This window comes from Sinohyriopsis cumingii, unplaced genomic scaffold (assembly GCF_028554795.1).
Source record: "Sinohyriopsis cumingii isolate HCF-2022 unplaced genomic scaffold, ASM2855479v2 utg000127l, whole genome shotgun sequence".
Lineage (NCBI taxonomy): Eukaryota > Metazoa > Mollusca > Bivalvia > Unionida > Unionidae > Sinohyriopsis > Sinohyriopsis cumingii.
The window spans coordinates 26,310-45,554 of NW_028315871.1; the positions used below are offsets into that span (position 1 = coordinate 26,310).

Below are 19,245 nucleotides of genomic sequence, written 5' to 3' on the forward strand. Positions count from 1 at the left end.
AATTACATTTGAGTTTGCCATACCGTTTATCTAACATAATTGGCCCTTTGTTTTGCCACCACTCTTTCCGGGACGGGTTGTTTGTTAGGTATAGTCAGCTGTTGACTAGATGTTATTTGTGTTCTCGAGGTGGGTGGAGTGCTAACTGGCAGAAACCGTAAAGTGGGCAAACGAAGTGTCAAAGAAGTCAAAGTACGTTGGAAAGGATATCCGACCAGTTATCATTCTTGGATCGACGTTTCGCACGTCATCGACTATAAAAAGAAGTGACCATCATTCCCTTTCACACAGATTTAGCTACTGCGATCACTCCTTCACCCAATTCTTCTCTGCAAGATTTACAAAAACAACCCTTGTGGGTGAGATATAGAGAACGTGTGCCTAAAACACAAATCGTCTTTTTCTGCCAAATCTTCGTGGTGTATTGTGTCATGGGGCAGCCATCGCCAATTTGAGTTTGCAACAAGGAGACAAACAATTGTGGACCATTGTATTGAGCAGTTACATCGGTTACCTGCTTCCTAATCCCTCCCTCAAATTCTCATCGAACGAGAACCACGGGAAGCTTGTGTCCAGTGTCAGTGCCAGCCACCACTCCAACAACAAATCCATTTTGGGCGGAGACACTCCTCTGACTTCCAGTATCGCCTCGGAGAGCCACAAAACTCTGGAAGTATGAGCAATAACAACCAATTTTACTTAACCTTACCCAGTGACAGTTCCATGGAGGTGTTTCCCAACAACACGTTGTGCTGTTACACGGTCAAATTACCTCAGACCATCCAGTTAGATCACGAAGCCCATTGGGAAGTGGCTTTAGTGGAAATCATTCACCCAACACAAATCAAAAACATCACCGAAAAGCAAAACACTTTCGAGGTGGAAATCCTGAATGCCCAATTGGAGGAAGAAATCAACAAAATCGGGTTTTTAGGGGACACAAGAGCAGCCAGCAATCCAGCCTTCATTATCTACACCTTGAAAATTCCTTCAGGTTATTATTTTAGTGGTGAACATTTGGTGGACACTATTGCGGACAGGTTCAACTTAGCCTTTGGCAAAGCACTGAACAAAGCCAAAAAAGTGTGAAGATTGAGTACAATAAAGTGGCTCATCGTCTCGTGATAAATTTCAAGATACGGACACATTGTCCCTCAGGTTCAATGGTAGTTTGTTTGAAATTTTGGGTGGACATGCAGAAATGGTCGCAAACAATATGAGCCCCAAGATCAAAAGTAATATGGATTTTTACAGAGCTTTTGGAAACCCGGTAGAACTGAACCAAGGACTTAATTTGATCTTTGTGTATTCCGATGTGGTGGAGTACAACGTGGTGGGACACACCTCTGTGCCGTTACTGCGTGTCATTCCTTTCAAAGTGGATAGTACCACAAACAATGACCAGGAAGGTGCAAACACCTATCACGTACACCGTGAATTTGTACATCCTCACTATTTACCCGTCAGTAAGTCGTATTTAGGCACTGTCAACATTGCTATAAAAGGAGATCTGGGACAAAATATTCCCTTCTCCAAAGGGAAAGTTACAGTGAAACTCCATTTTCGAAAACGGTTCTCTAACGAATTGTAAGTCAAGACAGCTACGAGTGACATTTTCACCCTATAAAATCCGGCCAGATGCGTGTGGAATTTCAGTTTGCAGAAAATCTACACGCAGATAATACGGTGAACGTCCTCCTGTATGCTGAATTGGACAATACGATATAAACCAACAGTTTGAGAGAAGTCATTCTACACTATTAGAAGTCATGGAAGACTTTTATCAATGTTTATATAGTAGGGATTCTTTGGACATGGAATGTGAAGATCCCGAGGAAGGAGAACCCCAAGACAAAGACGAAGAAGTCATCATGATGAAGTCTAGATGGCCAGAACAAGAATCACATATAGTTTCCTGTTATGCTATAGTCTTGACAGAAATAAAATTAAGGAATTGATCAAGAAAGATTGCTATGGATGTCATAACGATCATCCCAGTCAAATTCAACACGATAAATGCCTAATGCTGAGTCAAGAAGAAAAATTGGACGAATATCTGGACGAAGCTTGGAGTCTCATCTCGGAAGAAGACGTGTTACAACAGTGGTATAAAGGCTTGCGTGAACATTATTGTCCTCCATTAACAACTCAAGAGATCCATCGCATCGAAGCTCTGTTGGATTAGAGTTGGGAGACAAGGCGAAGAAAACGGTTACTTCTCGGACATTTTCAAGCAGAAAGTCAGGATCGAATTGATGACTTAAGAAAAAAACAAAAAATGGATACCTGAGAACTTTATTACCTTTTGAACTACAGTTCGTACACTGCTTCTTGGAATCCTGTCGTCTGTGCTAAAGATGAACTCCATCATCGCAAACCTCAAAACCATCAAGCTTACGTGATCAACACGGACGACAGGAACCCACTGGGTAGCTGTTTACTTTCCTCAACAAGGATGTGTGAAATATTTCGATTCGTACTGATTGCCCCCTTTGGAAGACAATATCATCGACTTTATGAGAAGAAATGCTTAGACCACCCGATTCAATAATGTGAAATTACAAGGCACAGATTCCTTGGTGTGTGAACAGTACTGTGTGTATTTTCTGCGTCATCGCAGCCTGGGCTATTCCTTAGAACATTTAGTGACTCATTTTGATCCTCGTTCTTCTTCAAGAAACGATGTGAAAGTAGATCGATGGATTTGTGACCAGTATGCTTATCTTTTGTCTCTAACTAGGAAACGTAGTGTCCATCAATGGCCTAATGACTTCCAACAGTGGAAATCACAATTTCATTCACAACGTTGTCAGCCCTGTTTAAAGTAGAGTGTGAATTGAAAAAATGTTTGGTATTTGAAAAAAATGTTTGATGTTATAGTGTTGGATTATTGTTAAAAAATGTTAGAGTTGTTTGTTAGTATGAATAAAAAATGTTGTGTTTTGAAGAAAAAAATGCCTTTGTGGTTTGTTTGGCTATAGGAATCTTGATTCATGCTCTTTGACTTCTCTCTATCCCTCCCATAAGACTATTTGAACGTTCCGGCTCGAAAACCGTGTAGTAATGTTTTCCTTCACGTCCGCGCTTTGACTATAAAAACGGGGCAGTCTCCAGTCTGCCCATCCATTGTTAACTTATCTTCCTACGAAGATGTGCTCAAGATTAGCCAAGTTGAACGAAGCCTATGTGAATTTGCATAGGGTCATGACAAGTTTGATACCGAGACCTGAAGAGATAGACAATATCATAATGTTGAAAGTCACTGAAGACCTGAAAGAAGATCTCTTCAAGGAGGAATTCAAGAAGGAGAAAGAAGAATGGATGGAGAAGTACAGACCTCATAAACGGCAGAGAGAGCAGCAACAGCAGCAGCATGAACCTGACAGAGGCTTTGTCGATTGTCGTATCGACACCAAAAAGAGTTCTTCTTCTCTTTTCAGAAGAAGCAGACCTTATCCTGTGAGAAAGCCTGTCATCAGAGGAGGCCGCCATGTTATAACCTAAGCGATAGCCATAGCGTCAAGTTCCCAAAAAAAAAAATTCAGGGCTACCCCATACTCTCGAAAAGAAATAACATTCCATTGCCTATGATATGTTAGTCAGTTAGAAGAAAAAATACAGAAGTGAGTCTATCAGCACATGATTGCTTTATCTTGGTTAGAAAGTGTGACTCTAAGTTGTTCGTTTCCGTCGCTTATCATAATTTTACAAATAGTAATGTTCTGTAAAAAAAGTGAGTGAGTGTTTCTTTTAGGTCTGTGCGTTTTTTGTTTTTTTTGTTGGTAATAATATGGATAATGTAAGTTCGGGTACAACGAAATTAAAAGAATTAAGCCCAGAACTCGGTGTGGAGGGAAGAAATATACGCAACAGCAGCGGGAGCAAGAAATGCAGACCTAGCCAGTTAGCATTGAGGCATTCTGCGTTTGACAATGCCTTTGATGCGTACACGACACGTCGTCTTTTTTTGGTGACACGACTTGATTTGAAATAAGTACGGGCTAGCGTTTTGTTGAGTACTTAACATCCATGGCTGTCTTGCTGAGCACCTTTTTTCCTCCTTTACCACGCTCGGACAGAAAAATGAGTGTGTGGTGAGACAATTCCCACTCATGTGTAAAGCCTTTCAGTCAGGTTGTTAAGGACTAGTTAGTCCTACACCTGAGTGGCTAAATTTAAAAGTAGTCTGTGAGTACATAAAAGCCTGGGGATGAGGCTCTCTTTCCTTCCCCAGGAGTAATTAAAAATCACGCGGTGCGTTATTAAACCAGTGATATATGCTCCATTAGAGCGAAAATCACTTTAATTCAAGTAAGCAAGCAAGCAAGTTCGGGTACCGTCTCTAGCACTCTTGATGACACCAACTGTCTGGGTTATTTTCTTTCTTGCAAGCCCCTATGTTCCACTTCTGTTTGTGATAATAACTTGTGATACTTCACATTTCCTAAGTGGAAATCTTTACAAGCCGTACAAAATACAAAACTTATATGACTTTGGCTTTTGACACTTGCACAGACTCTTCACTTTATAAGTGTCACGAGAAAATTGTATATCCAAGTTTTACCATTTTCAAAAACACGCACACACTTGCAGCTTGACCAGGAATATGTACACCTTGTTTTGTGGATAAGTCACAGACAAGTCCAAGCATATATAGGTGGTTATGAACGTTAGGAATATCCCCTCATTTTTTCAGAAATATCAAAGCTTGTATGTGCATTTTCCCTTTTCCACTCTATATTAGTGCTTAGATTTGTTCCAAAAAAAAAAAAGAAAAAAAGAAACGAAATAATTTTGAAGAAAAAAAACCAACTGAATTTTGAATTCAGGTTTCTCTCTGTTTATATTTTTTTTCAAGTTGATGGTGCATGGCAGAGTACATTCGCCTACCTTTCCAAAGTGAGAGGCATTTATTCACATGTCATTGCCTTTGTTAAATTCGGTTTCATTGGTTAGTTATCGTTAATCTTTAATTTTTTTCATGCATTTCTTTTTGATAGAAGATTTAAGGCTTTCTATTGTTGTAACGGTATTTATGTTGTTTAGTCTGTTGATGAAATTATCTATAGCAAAGTGCTTAAGATTTTTCAGCTTTTTTTATTATTTCGAGCCCTACAAAAGGAGACCAAGTTTGTCTTCAAAGACGATTGAAACTCTAAATTACACGGGCGTGAAGGAAAAAACATCGTTGTGTTTAATCTAATCATGCTTGCCGTATCTCTTTGTGTTTTAGAGGTCATATTTCTTCTTAAGTAAATACACGCATCAATAGACAGACAGATTGGGTCGTCATCCTTGAGTTTCACTGTACTTTCGGTTCTTTACTTCATACAAACCCCAAATTTATTAGTTTGAAAAAAAAGATAACATGTCCCTCAATACTGTAACACGTCTGTTCTGACTCTACCGATGTGAGTGTGAGTGTTTATGTCGAAATGTTTAAGTGAGATATAAAAAAATGGCCAGCTTGAAAACGCGAACCAATACTGTGACGCTCAGTATTTTGATGTGGTAAGAGGAAATGGTACAACACACATTCACAAAGAGGGCTTGTAAGTTCATATTTCAGTGTCTGCATTTTATGGTAACAACGCAAGAACATAGGGATTATTATGCCACACAGTCCTAGAACAAAACAATGCATCACCCGTTGTAAGCCATTTCATTGGCTATACTTATTTTCTTACCGCGTTCGCTTCGAATTGACTTGAGTAGCTATTCAGACAGTGACGAGAATGGCCATGCTTTACTGGGTCTATCCTATAGGCGATTTATATAAAAAAATATTTTTAAAAATTAAACTAATGCACGAACAATCGTACCATGGGCGATCCCATGGAAATTGTGTCCGTCTTATTGCAAAATACATCAACATTTAATTTAACCGTGCAAATCGCTAGAACAAACCTCTGATCATACACATTTTGAAAAGTGTTGTGTGACACGGATCGCCATTGTCGTTTGGTGTCTGTTTTCTTCTTCGAAAAGAGATCGTTTCTTCTTGACTATAAAAATATAATTTGACTAAGTTTTACGCACTACTTGAACTCATACATTTACGTTGTAGGTGTAAGCCGTCGTTCTCAGTTTTCTGGAAGTTCGTTTTTGCGTTTCTCAGATGTGATACTATTTTTTATGGACCGAACGAAATTTCTTTTGTCGTGAATCAGGACTCGTGGTTTTGTGGCATAATTGGAGAGCATTGATTAAAGCCCAGTTATGTCGTCTTCGAAATCGCTGACACGGATTTGAACTAACACTTCAGGTTTTGTGTGAGGTGATACGGTACATCATTGCCTTTTACTTCCTCAATGAAATCGTTTCATCTTATTGCAAAATTACATTTGACTAGGTTACATACGCGGCAGGTCTCTGTATATAAGGAGAGTGTCTTAGCGTCAGAGTATTCATTCCGCTCTCAAACGATCAAGAAGGTGGAAGAGTCAGCACAGATCGACCTGCTGGTCAAATATTTGCTAAAAGTCATACGAAAGCATAATTCACATGCGAAAGTGGCAACAAAACTTACTCTTTTGGTCGTTGATTTGATGAGAGTCAAACGAAAGTGTGTAAGTGCTAATGAAGTTTGCTATATCTGCAAAGGTAAATGGGTATTTGTCTCCAGAATACCTGCTTCGTCTAAGAAAGAGAGACAAAAGTCAAGATACCTAATATCGTTGTCAGGAGAAAGGACACTGGAATTCAGAGTGCCCTACGAGAAAAGAGAAGAAACAAAAACAAGACGAAACAGAGAAGAGGGATTCAGAAGAAGAAGAAATTGAAGATGATGAAGAACTTGTGCCAGTAAAGACATGGAAATGGAAAAATTGACAATGTGAGCCGATGCGTTGGCCCTGATGTGAAATTTCATACTACCTTCTAAAAGAGAATAGACCAGGAAGAAAACGTAAGTGTCTCTTGGTCTTGACATTGTATAATAAGGATGGCGTGTTTTGTTTTTACTCACACTTTATGAAATTGTGCTCTTTCACCTCTCTCTATCCCTCTGGATCATGTTTTAGTTAGAATTGAAATGGAAGGATGTTTTCCTTCACGCACGCTCTTTAGGCATGCAAGTCGGTAAACAATAGTCAGTCTATTCATCCATCATTTTGTGTCTTGATGTTTCCTAAATCACACACTGATGCCATAAAATAACGGGTTAAATGGGTTTTGTAGTGTTGGGAGTGGGGGTGGGGAGGGGTGGGGTGTAGGTGTTTGGCAGAGTTGGTCATTGCAGGTGAGGGCTTAGGTGCTTTCAAAAAACTTTTTCTTCTTCACTCTGTGTTGATAGTATATTTGGGGTTTGTATGCGTTCGCGTACGTTTGTGTGGATAGTTTATTTGGGGTTTGCATTATCTCCCTTCTGTGTTGATAGTATATTTGGGGTTTGTTTTTTCCTCTTCCCTCTGTGTGTGTGTGTGTGTGTGTGTGTGTGCGTGTGTGTGTGTGTGTGTGTGTGTGAGTGTGTGTGTGTGTGTGTGTGTGTGTGTGTGTGTGTGCGTGTGTGTGTGTGTGTGTGAGTGTGAGTGTGTCTGCGCGCGTATGTTGTGTGTGTGTGTGTATTGGTCTCTGTTTGTCCCTATAAAACTCACTTTATCCCTAACATATACACTCTACCTACCTACCTACAGTAGCGCGTATTCAGGTCAGCCACTTGCAACACTGTTGCCATGTATCCCCTAGTGTTCAGTACAGTGACGTCACTGACGCTGGAAATTTTGAGACTATAAATATCGACTCGGGGATTTCCACATTTTGTAGCTATACATATATACTAGAATTCATAAACAGGAACGTCACTCAAGCTGAGGCTATAAAAAGATAGTGGGATTTTCCAAAGGAAAAACCCACAAGTTGGAGCTATAAATAGATAGTGGGATTTCATAGGAATTTCAGCTGATTATAGATACATAGGTATTTATCCACGATCGTCACAGAAGTTGATATTGTAAGTAGTTACTAATTTTATCCATTTTAGTCTAAACCATTGTAACTTAATTTTCGGGGATATGTTTATTTTCCTTTAAATTCTGGGACAATTTCGTCATTTTAGCGTTACTTTTAGTCACATCCATTTTGTCGTTGAGCATTTCCTTGATTATAGCTATTTATAGCATCATTACAATTATGCAAATTTTTGAACACCCCAGCAAGATTTCAGGTCTTGGTAATGCTTTATATATAAATCTCACGCTTGTACTAGTGTATGTATGTTTCTGTCTCTGTTGTGTTTGACCCTCTACCATCATTGTCCCCAGACAATCCCACCATGTTCAATTCCCCTTGACGCTATACAGACCCACCATGTTCAATTTCCATATGTTAAATTCCCCTAGTCCCTAGATAGACCCACACTCTATTTCCATGTTCAATTCCCCTTGACGCTCAACAGTCCCACGATTTTTCTCCATGTTAATTTCCCTTGACGCTAATCTGTCCCACGATTTTTCTCCATGTTAAATTTCCATTGAGGCTAATCTGACCCACGATTTTTCTCCATGTTAAATTTCCATTGAGGCTAATCTGACCCAAGGGGGTCTGTAATGCTAATTCCCATTGAGGCTAATCTATCCCCCTTCACTACTAACGACCCACGATTTTTCTCCATGTTAAATTTCCATTGTCGCTAAAACGACCCAGGGGTCTCTGTAATGCTAATTCCCATTGTCACTAAAGTGACCCTATTCACTATTGGCGGACTTTCAACAATCATTATGGGCCTTTACACATGGTTAAAGTTCATAGTATTGTAAGAAATTTACACGCTTTTCCTCACCCATTAACCATCTCAATTGTTAGATATTTGCCTCTGTAGCAGACAGACATAAATACGTACACTGCTGTCGGGCATTTCTGTGCACGTAAGGTTTCCGTCACCAATATTGAAGCAAAACGCATACCGAATTCGACCAACTGACGAAAATAAAATACTGCTATGCTTACAATTTGAAAATAAGCAATTGTCACAAGAATATTCTGTTCAAAATAATATTAATTTTTTTACATACGGGATACAACCCTTGTGTTTTCACGACTCGCGATATGTCGGCCTATTCTGCGCATGGCTTTGAAAAGATGTAATTCTAATCCATCGGGCCATGTAAATGAAATACATTACTTTGGACTCTTTCTGTCAGCATTTCAGTCGAGTAATTAGGTCTGATTTATAGCTGGTTTTCAAACATTCAATGTAACAGTGTCACTTAATGGCAAGAAATATCAGGCAAACTAAACCGATCTTGTTTTTACAAAAAATAGTAACAGTTCTACATTGTATAAACGAACCGCTCCGGTGGCCTAGTCGTTAGAGCGTCCGCCTCGGATGCGGGAGGTCGTGGGTTCGATCCATGGCCGAGTCATACCAGAGACTTAAAAAATGGTACTAACAGCTGCCTCGCTTGGCGTTCATCATTAAGAGGTTAGTGTTAGGACTGGTCGGCATGGTGTCAGGATAATGTGACTGGGTGGGACATCATGCTACATGTCTGCGGCATGATACCCCAGTTCTAGACATCACTATAAACTGCCACATTGCAGACATCGTAGCGATATGACTGAAGAATTGTTAAAGCTACGTTAAAAATCAAAATCACATCACATCACATCACATCACATTGTATAAACGTAAGCTATTATATTGTAGAGGAACAACAATGAATAGGATGTAATGTAGTTACAACGTCTTATGAGTATTTTTTTTTTTTTTTACTAAAGAATTTAGGGATTGTACAAAGGGGAATTGCTTGAGAATCCCGTTCTAGCGGGAAGATGACATGAATTAAGCCAATAAAATTCTTGTGGGACAACTTCTTGCAAAAATAGAAACTTGGATTAAGATGCAATATTGTTCTAAGGTAAACATTTCCATCTTTTAAATAATGTATTTATATGTATGATTCTAAAATATAAATATTGAATAGGTTTTTCTGGGTCACAAGTTCAAGAAGGTCATTGAGTGGGTCTTCATGTTGACATGTATAAATCATATTTTCATATTCATTTAGAGCAAAAATGTGAGATATTTTTGTTCACTTTATGAATATCACTTTCCTTAATCAAAGGACGTTCGTTCTTTCTTGATAAAAATTGTTTTTTTCGACCAAAAACAGCACGTGAATTAAAGTTTACAGAAATGACGTATCGTTCCACAGAATTACCCAACGCGCAGAATTAGCCGACGCGGTGGTGAACCATTAACCATACTGGCTATTCATTTGGAGTCCAAGTTACGGATTTAAGTCTGACTGACAGGCAGTCACCAAATTAACCACATCCAGTTTCAAGCCTAACTCAGAATAATGGTTGAGAAAATGCAGAAATAGTTCTTGGTGAATCCATAAACAAAACGCGTCTGTCTATTGCGCTCAAACCATCTATGTTAATTCGGATGGGTAAAGGGTAGAATACGAAACTATCTATTGAGTACCGATAAACGTCATTTAAGAGCTCAAGTCAGCGAATAAAACGTCCGTCTGCACCCAAACTTCGCGTGAAATTCGGAACTCGAGTGTGGCTAGGACCTTTTTTTTATATTAAAAAAGCCACTTGTTTTCATAAAATGGACATGACAGAGACTGGAAATCAAGCAGCCTAACAAGTCATCATAGATATGTTTTGGATAGTAATGTTTGTGTTTTCTTGGAGCCATGAATTCGTTAATGGTGAGTGCAGTGCCATATATATTTTATGTTTCAAACTTTCAACCATCCTTTACCTAATGATAAAATTATTATCTATGCCCATGGACCACGGGCACTTGATTCCGGGATAAACTAATGTATACACATTAGTTTATCCCGGAATCAATTGCCTGTGCCATGGACTAGTGTACTGGATGGTGGGGAGTGGGTGGGATGCAGAGGAGGGACATGGGGTACTTGTGGTACAGGCCTCGAAAGTACAGCTCCCAAATAGCTTTAAAAATGTTCTGATTTTAAGAAACAACAATACGAGCCGCCGTGATTGTGCGCACACAACACTGCTTCAGTCCACAATTGTTTTTTTTTTTTTGACAATCTCAGTAACTCCATACATTTTGGAGTTACATCCCTTTCAACACATGTATTCAAAACTTCCCTGTTTTTTTTATTTGCTTAGTTTCTTTTAGAAATATTAAAACTTGACATTGCAAATAATGCATGCAGACAATACAGTTTTTACTGATATGGACTGTTCCAAAAGCCAGAAATGGTTAGTAAGCATTCAGTCTGTTTATTTACACTGAGAGGTAAAATCCCTTTGGTTTCAAATGCCAATAACTTCACAGTGTTATAGTACAAAGGGTCAGGGGAGACCCTAAACCTCTTGATAGAATCGTATCATACTTGGTATGAATTATTCAGTCCTTCATTGTAAACCACATCGTGCCTATCAACGGTGACATCTTAAAGCTTAGGACTAGAATTATTATGAAACTAAGACAATTTATTATTTGACATGTTTGTTGTCTCCATGTACTTGTTGATCTAGGTAATTGTGTTAAGCTATTTTTTCATTAGCTTCAATTTTCTGATTCCCTGTAGATGTTTTTTTTCTTTTTTTTTTTACCCTCTGAAGCTGAGAATTTATTTTGTTGCACTCTTCCTTTTTTGATGTTCTGATCAAATAATAATTTGCATTAAGGCATTGGCTGAAGTTTTTCATTTGCTTAATGATTCTATCAGGATCAAAAAGTGTCATGGTAATTCTCTTGTATAAAAGATCTCCCAGGATCAAAAGTATCACTAATTCTCTTGTATGAAAGATCTCCCAGGATCAAAAGTGTCATGGTTATTCTCTTCTATAAAAGAACATTTTAAATACATATCTCATGATCAAAAGGGTACCTTATTTTGCTTTGAATTGTTATTTTATTATTATTATTATTATTATGCCTTGAATTGCTGTTATTGTTATTATTATCATTGTTATTATTTTGCCTTGAATTGTTATTTTATTATTAATAATAATAATAATAATAATAATAATAATAATATTATTATTATTATTACTGTTTCTGTAAAATTATGGAAATCTTTGTCTAGTAAAATTCTGCTACTTCTCTGTTCCCACCCAAAAGATTAAAATCATTTATACAACTATGCTTAGTATTAATTTTCATTATGATTGTTCATCTTTACTAAGCAAAGATATGTGTGTCGGTTATAATGCTGAAAGGAATTTAAATGCATGGTTAATTAATTGCACAAAGTTTAGTGTTACTTAAAGTAGTAATAATCATTAATTCCTATGAATAAAGGTGATGTACAAGATATTTTCAAATTTTATTAATCTTTATATATCTTCTTATTATGTCCAGTATCATTAAAGTCCTTGGACTGTGATTATTTTTAGTAAAGGTCGTAATCTCAGTCTATACAAGTTCATTAGATGTGTCCTTTAACAAGAATGCTGTAACCAGTCAGTACTATTTAGTGTAAGATTTAGTTTTGTTCTTGTGAGTGCTACAGTAATGTACAGTAATATCATTAAGGTCATATCTGCCAACTATTTTGATCTGTTAGAGCTATTTACAAAAAACATAGTCTTTCTGATAAATTCTAGATGAAATGCATTACTGAAGAACATTAATTATTGTAACTTCTTGGATAATTGGACATTAATCTACATGAGATTTAGAATAATTGATGACATCAGTCATTGATTGCAAGACAGTTCATTGTTAGAAAAGATAATCCGTTTAATCATACCTACTCAACTGCATGTCGAAATATTGTCCAATGAGTGAAGACACTGCAGTCCATTACACTAAACAAAGACCTCATTAATGCATTACATCATGGTGTTTATCAAGACTGAAATTCCACACAATCAATGGGCATAGGTTTAGTGTCATTTATGATCATTATATATTTTGAAATTAGATGCAGCAAATAATTGACACTTTAGATTCACAAGAAACAAAATGTATCAATTTCCATCCCCAGAAATGTCAAATTGTTATCAAACAAAAGAACTAAACATAGATAAAGTGACTTTGAATTTTCCTGTATTAAGGCATTTGTTTTTTACTTTAATGGACAAATAACAAATAATTTGATATAATGTTATTTGATAGTTGTTATGACTGATGTCTAATTTTTTGCAGTATGTGCTGGTCAGAACTTGTGAACTACCAGACAAATTTAGTAATATATTGTGAACCATCTGTTGCAGTGTTGTACATTGAGTGAGGGTAGTTTTTGTCCTATGTCCCCCAATTACTGGGACTTTTTTCATCAGAAATAAAGACTATTGCTAATTTTCAGTAAGGAATGTATATTCTTTTCACTGCTATCACTAGTAATATCCAAAGTCTTTAAAGGCAATACAAATGTGAGATGACATTAGTTATTTATTTAAAAACAAATGTATTTGGGACTCACGGTGGGTGAGTGGTCTAAATCGCTCACTTTTACCAATCACTGTCATCTCACATTTGTCTGCATGGGGTTGAGTGTCGGGCTAAGTCCATAATTAGTATGTAGGAAATTTTGCCAGTAGCTTCTCATGGGTTGGTGGTTCTTACTGGGTTTTTATTTTCAGGGTCCTCCCTCCATCAAATATACTGGCTGACATGTATGTATAGTCTATCTTGTGCTGAATGACATTAGCCACCCCCCAACCCCCAAAAAAACATAACAACAAATATATCTTGCAGTGAAAACATTTTAGGTTTGTGGTAGTCAGCAGAGTTGCAATGAAATGTTTTTGAAGTACATTAGCATATTGTGTTTTTAAGGATTTAGTTACCCTTTGGTAAGAAGGATTTAATTTTATGTTGAGGTTTGAAATAATGACGAAATAGTCTAAATATATAGACTTTGTTTGTTTGGAAAGAAAAGTAATTCATTAAATTCAACTGTTAAAATAATAGTAAACGTTAATAAATAACAAGAAAAAAGATCCAGAATGGAATCTTTAGTGGTGCAGCTTATTTCAGCTTTACCAGATATTCAAACATAATATCCTTGTGTTATGAGTTAATGATATTATGTTATAAGTTAATGATATCATTGTGTCTTGAGTTAATGATATCCTTAAGAGTTAATGATATCTTTATGTTATGAGTTAATGCTATCCTTAAGAGTTAATGATATCTTTATGTTATGAGTTAATGATATCCTTATGATTTACTTGAACATATGCTAAAACTTTACTTCACTGATGTCATTGTCTCAAGAAAGTAGGGCAGATCACAAAATAAATATGGCAAAATTGTCAATGCAAATAAAATCATCTAATTTGTATTGTCCAATTAGCATATTTAGTGTCAGTATTATATCTTGTTATTTTCCATTGTCCCATAGATTTTGTGTGTTTCCTCTGATGAATGTAAACTTTGTTACATTGTGGCTACAGGACAGTTTCTGTTAGGATCTTAATAGCAACACTTGCTATCAGTTCCCATCGATGACTAGGTGATGACTCAATTTTTTGTTTTCATCCATCACATTTTATCATACATTCCTAGAGTCATCTTTGGTATACACGTGTCATAAGAAACTGTGCTGGGTCCCATATTGAGGGTCTAATCTTTGAGGTCATTGTAATTGTGTTTTATGTTTCTATTCTCCGTTTTATTTTATAACTTGAGAACGACAGTAGGTATAGCAATATGTCATTCTTAAATGGTAGTCATGAAACATGTTGAAGCTTAAAGTTACAGATAAATATTTTAGGTTTAAGTCACATTTTCCTATTCAGTTTTGTAACTTGGATGTTATTCAAAATAAATGAACAAAGCTTGGTTTACTTACACATTGTCAGTAGAAGGTATTTTGCATAGGATATATGGCAACTTATTGTCAAGGTTACAAGTTGTATTTTTTTTAAATTACTGCTGGAGAGAAAGTGCTCTAATAAGCTAATGCTTCTTTTGAAACCCCAAAGTCAGATGACATTGTTTATATCTGTACTTCATTGAGCTTTTGAATAAATTAACTTGTACATAAATAAATGAATTTTGACTACATGTTAGCATTGAATCGATCACAAGAGCCATATTGGATTTAGATAAAATTACCTAATTCATTCAGCTTATGGATCATTTCAGTGCCACTTGTATTGATGTACATAACAATATCACTTATTGATACTACCATGAAAAAGTATTTATACATGTCAAGTAATCGGCCATTTTGGTAATGGATTTGTAGAGCAGTTGATTTATGATGCAGGAGTAGTTGTGGGTATTCTTGTTGTCTTGTAGAGCTTTGGTGTGACATTGAGGAACTCTTAAATTTTTGTCATATCTTTGATACTTTTAATATCAGTATAAATTGCAGGAAAACTTCTGATCTGACAGAAAGTTGCTCAGTCCCCTTTTGTCCTAGAGAATCATGTGCCCTTTTAAAGGTCTATAGGAAACATGTCTAAAATGTAAAGACTTTTCAATATAATAATGATATTTTTTTGTTTCAAAATTCATTTAAAGTCTCTGCTTAGTTACAATATCATAGTAAATATCAATTATCGGTTGACCATCTGTACAGTTTTGCCGCTTGATAAAAGGCCATTTAGCACATCAGTAATGAGTAAACAAACCACGAACATGCCAAACATCATCCTGTGACTATAGTTCTGGCTTAACACCAGAACTGTTGAATGCTATATGTTAGTGATATATGTTTATATTTTAAAACAAAAGGAAATTACAGCAGGTTATATGAGATATGTGTATAAAGTTGAAGATTTATCGAACGTAACTAACATTAGAGTCATCATACCATGAAATCTTTAGGTTTTTTTTTGTTCTTGAACAGACAAACAATGCCTATACTTATATGTATCCATACACTGGAGAGATTTGACATCTGTCAATTCATTATATTCGCTATGCCTTTAATCATTATGGATGTGTAAAATATATAATCTCACTATATCTCAGCTTTATTACTAAATTTTGGAATGTATTCATAATACATGTAGATGGAAACTATTTCTTGGTATCTATCTTTAGTTTGACCTGGAAGTGGCACCATAACAGGCTTTTGAAACCTACAGTTTGATCAGTGGGTATATAATAATGATATTTTTTTTGTTTCAAAATTCATTTAAAGTCTCTGCTTAGTTACAATATCATAGTAAATATCAATTATCGGTTGACCATCTGTACAGTTTTGCCGCTTGATAAAAGGCCATTTAGCACATCAGCAATGAGTAAACAAACCACGAACATGCCAAACATCATCCTGTGGCTATAGTCCTGGCTTAACACCAGAACTATTGAATGCTATATGTTAGTGATATATGTTTATATTTTAAAACAAAAAGAAATTACAGCAGGTTATATGAGATGTGTATACAGTTGAAGATTTATCAAACGTAATTAAAATTAGAGTCATCATACCATGAAATCTTTAGGGTTTTTTTTTTTTGTTCTTGAACAGACAAACAATGCCTATACTTATATGTATCCATACACTGGAGAGATTTGACATCTGTCAATTCATTATATTCGCTATGCCTTTAATCATTATGGATGTGTAAAATATATAATCTCACTATATCTCAGCTTTATTACTAAATTTTGGAATGTATTCATAATAGATGGAAACTATTTCTTGGTATCTATCTTTAGTTTGACCTGGAAGTGGCACCATAACAGGCTTTTGAAACCTACAGTTGGATCAGTGGGTGGGTTGGGAAAGGAGGGTTGAATAACTCAAAGAACAGATAAATGTACAAGTATGTGGCAGGGGCCAAAGTGCAGTCTTAATCGGTAACAAAATAAAAGATAGTTGAATGTGCACCCTCATCGAACCCCCGTGATTCCCAATGCTAGTCTGGTCCATATTATGTGTCTGCTTCTTCAGTCTGAGACTAGCATGAGCATTGAAGCAAATGAAGGTTACAATGGCTATCAAATTGTTTCTACATGCATGCTTTAGTACATGGATTTATTTATCACTGTGTGAGCATGACAATGAGATTGCCAAGAATTGTCAAAAATAGGGTAAAATTGCATTTATAGTTAACATGTAACTAATAGCTGATGATTATAACAGTGAAGATATGTAGTACTGAGGTCTCAAAATATAAGGATTACTAGCAACAAATATTTAAAATATTTTTACTTTAAAAAAAACATTTGTTATTTGTTTCATCATCATCATCATGAGCACCATCATTATTGATTTTTCTAAGTATCAATGTACTTTGCTATCACATATCTATATTACACACCCAGCTTAAGGTGGAGTGTATGATGTTACCATGCTGGCTGTCAGTCTGTCAGTTGTCTGTCTATAATAATTAAAGTTGTCCATCATCTACAGTTACCAACCTTTGTGGATGTCTTGTACTTGGGGTAAGGAAGAAGTCTATAAATATTGGGTATCAAATGGTCAGTCGTTAAGGTCACTATGACTGAAAGAAGAAATATTGTCCAGAAAATTCAGTTATGGACCATTGACTTTTGTCAGAGTTAGTGATGGTACCTTAGGTTGAAAGCCCATTGATTTTGGGGTCAAAAGATCAAAGATCATGGTCACTGACTGCAAAATTAACTGTAATGTAAGATAGCATACATGTATCTTGACCAAAGTTGGTAGAGCCTCATCTTGCAGTTAAGGCTTTGGAGATGCTTATTCATTTTGGGGTCAAAATGTCAAAGGTCAAGGTCTCTATGATTGAGAGCTAACAGTTTACGAGCTGTTTATGAACCATTCAGGTCATATCACTATAAGAACTTATGTGATTTTCTTTTGTTTCTTGTTTGTTGTCCATCCACCCCTTGGCATAAGTTTGTTATAAACTATTTCTTCCTAAACTACTTAGAGGATTGTCATGAAACTCTAGACACAATTCATTCCATAGTTAGTTGCTCTTAAATGAAAATAGTGCTGCTAAGATATCCTATATGACCACTACAGTGGCCATATCTAAAATATTTTTATACTGTTAATAATAATAATAATAATAATGACCTTATTTAAAGAGGATAACACAATTAGCTAAGAACTAATCTACCTTGAAGCCCTCATACAAAGGAATTTATTTATTTTAGCTGCACCTCTGAAACCACTGGATATATTGGGTTTGGAAGAAGGAAATAGAGTGGGCATTTCTAATCTCAACTGGAATACTATTCCAGAGCAGTTCCAAAGTATTGGAAACTTTTTTTAAATAGCTCCTTATTTGGTTTGGTAATTTTATACTGTTTGGTAGACATGGATCACAGGTGGGGAGTATTACCAGGTAGCCTGTACTGGAATAGTGATTGTAAATATTCAGGGGCACTATTATGGGATATCCTGTACATTAATTTGGCTTATCTCAAACAGATTCAATCTTTGATAGGTTATATTTTTAACTTATCAGCTAAATTTTCCTTGCTTTCTTTCTGTATTGATATTAGCCCAAATGCTCTTTTTTGAAGATGTGCCAGCTTTGCTATGTTTTTATCATTTGAATTACTTCATACTATATTACAGTAGTCTAAATAGGTTGTATGTAACTGTCATAAAATAGTTTTATGTGCCTTTGTGGGAGAAAATGTCTTATCCTACTGAGAAGCCATTAACTTGAAATGACTTTTTTTACTGATGTGTTTGATATGTTCAGTCCATGATAGGGTATTTTCTACCAGAGCACCAAGTAGTCTGTCATGGCAGACCATTGCAAATTTGTGTCCTTCCATGTCAGACATAGTTCCTCACTATCAAGATTTGTCCTTTTTTGCTGTGTTGAGATAAGTAATATTTTAGTTTTACCATTGTTTACCACCATGCAATGTGCACCAGTTTTCCAGTTCGTTTAGGGCATTCTGTAAAGAAATTTCAAGTTCATGCTTTGTGTTTTGGATGTCTGACAAAGTTGTGTCATCTGCATATAGATCTGTAGATGATATTGAGTCTTTTAGTAAAAGTGGTAGGTCATTAATAAATAAAATGAATAGTAATGGACCTAGAATTGAGCCTTATGGTACTCCATATCTAATTGTTAAAGGTTCAGACAGAACATTATTTATGTAAGCATGTTGTGTTCTCTCACTTAAGCAAGAAGTAAACCATCTAGTTGTTCTTTTATCACATTGGTAGATTTTCAGTTTCTTTAAAAGGATTTCATGATCCACCATGTCAAAAGCTTTCCTGAAATCTACAAATACGGATCCTATTATTCTACTTTGGTGAAGTGCTTGAAGCCATTTATCAGTTAGGGAGATCAAGGCAGTCTCACAGGAATGTTTCTGTCTAAAGCCTGATTGATAAGGTGTAACAGCAAGTGTTTGGTTACATATGATATGAATGAATCATGGAC

The 19,245-nt window shown here is 36.1% G+C and overlaps 1 protein-coding gene across 1 annotated transcript in view; it reads left to right on the plus strand.

The window, feature by feature from the left end:
- Positions 1-10,470: 10,470 nt before the first annotated feature.
- LOC149774825 (hemicentin-2-like) overlaps positions 10,471-19,245 on the plus strand; it is an 83,739-nt gene continuing 74,964 nt past the window's right edge. Inside the window, exon 1 of the mRNA XM_089944696.1 lies at positions 10,471-10,664. Coding sequence (XP_089800822.1) covers positions 10,613-10,664 — 52 coding nt within the window. The 5' untranslated portion in view covers positions 10,471-10,612. The remainder of the gene's footprint in view (positions 10,665-19,245) is intronic.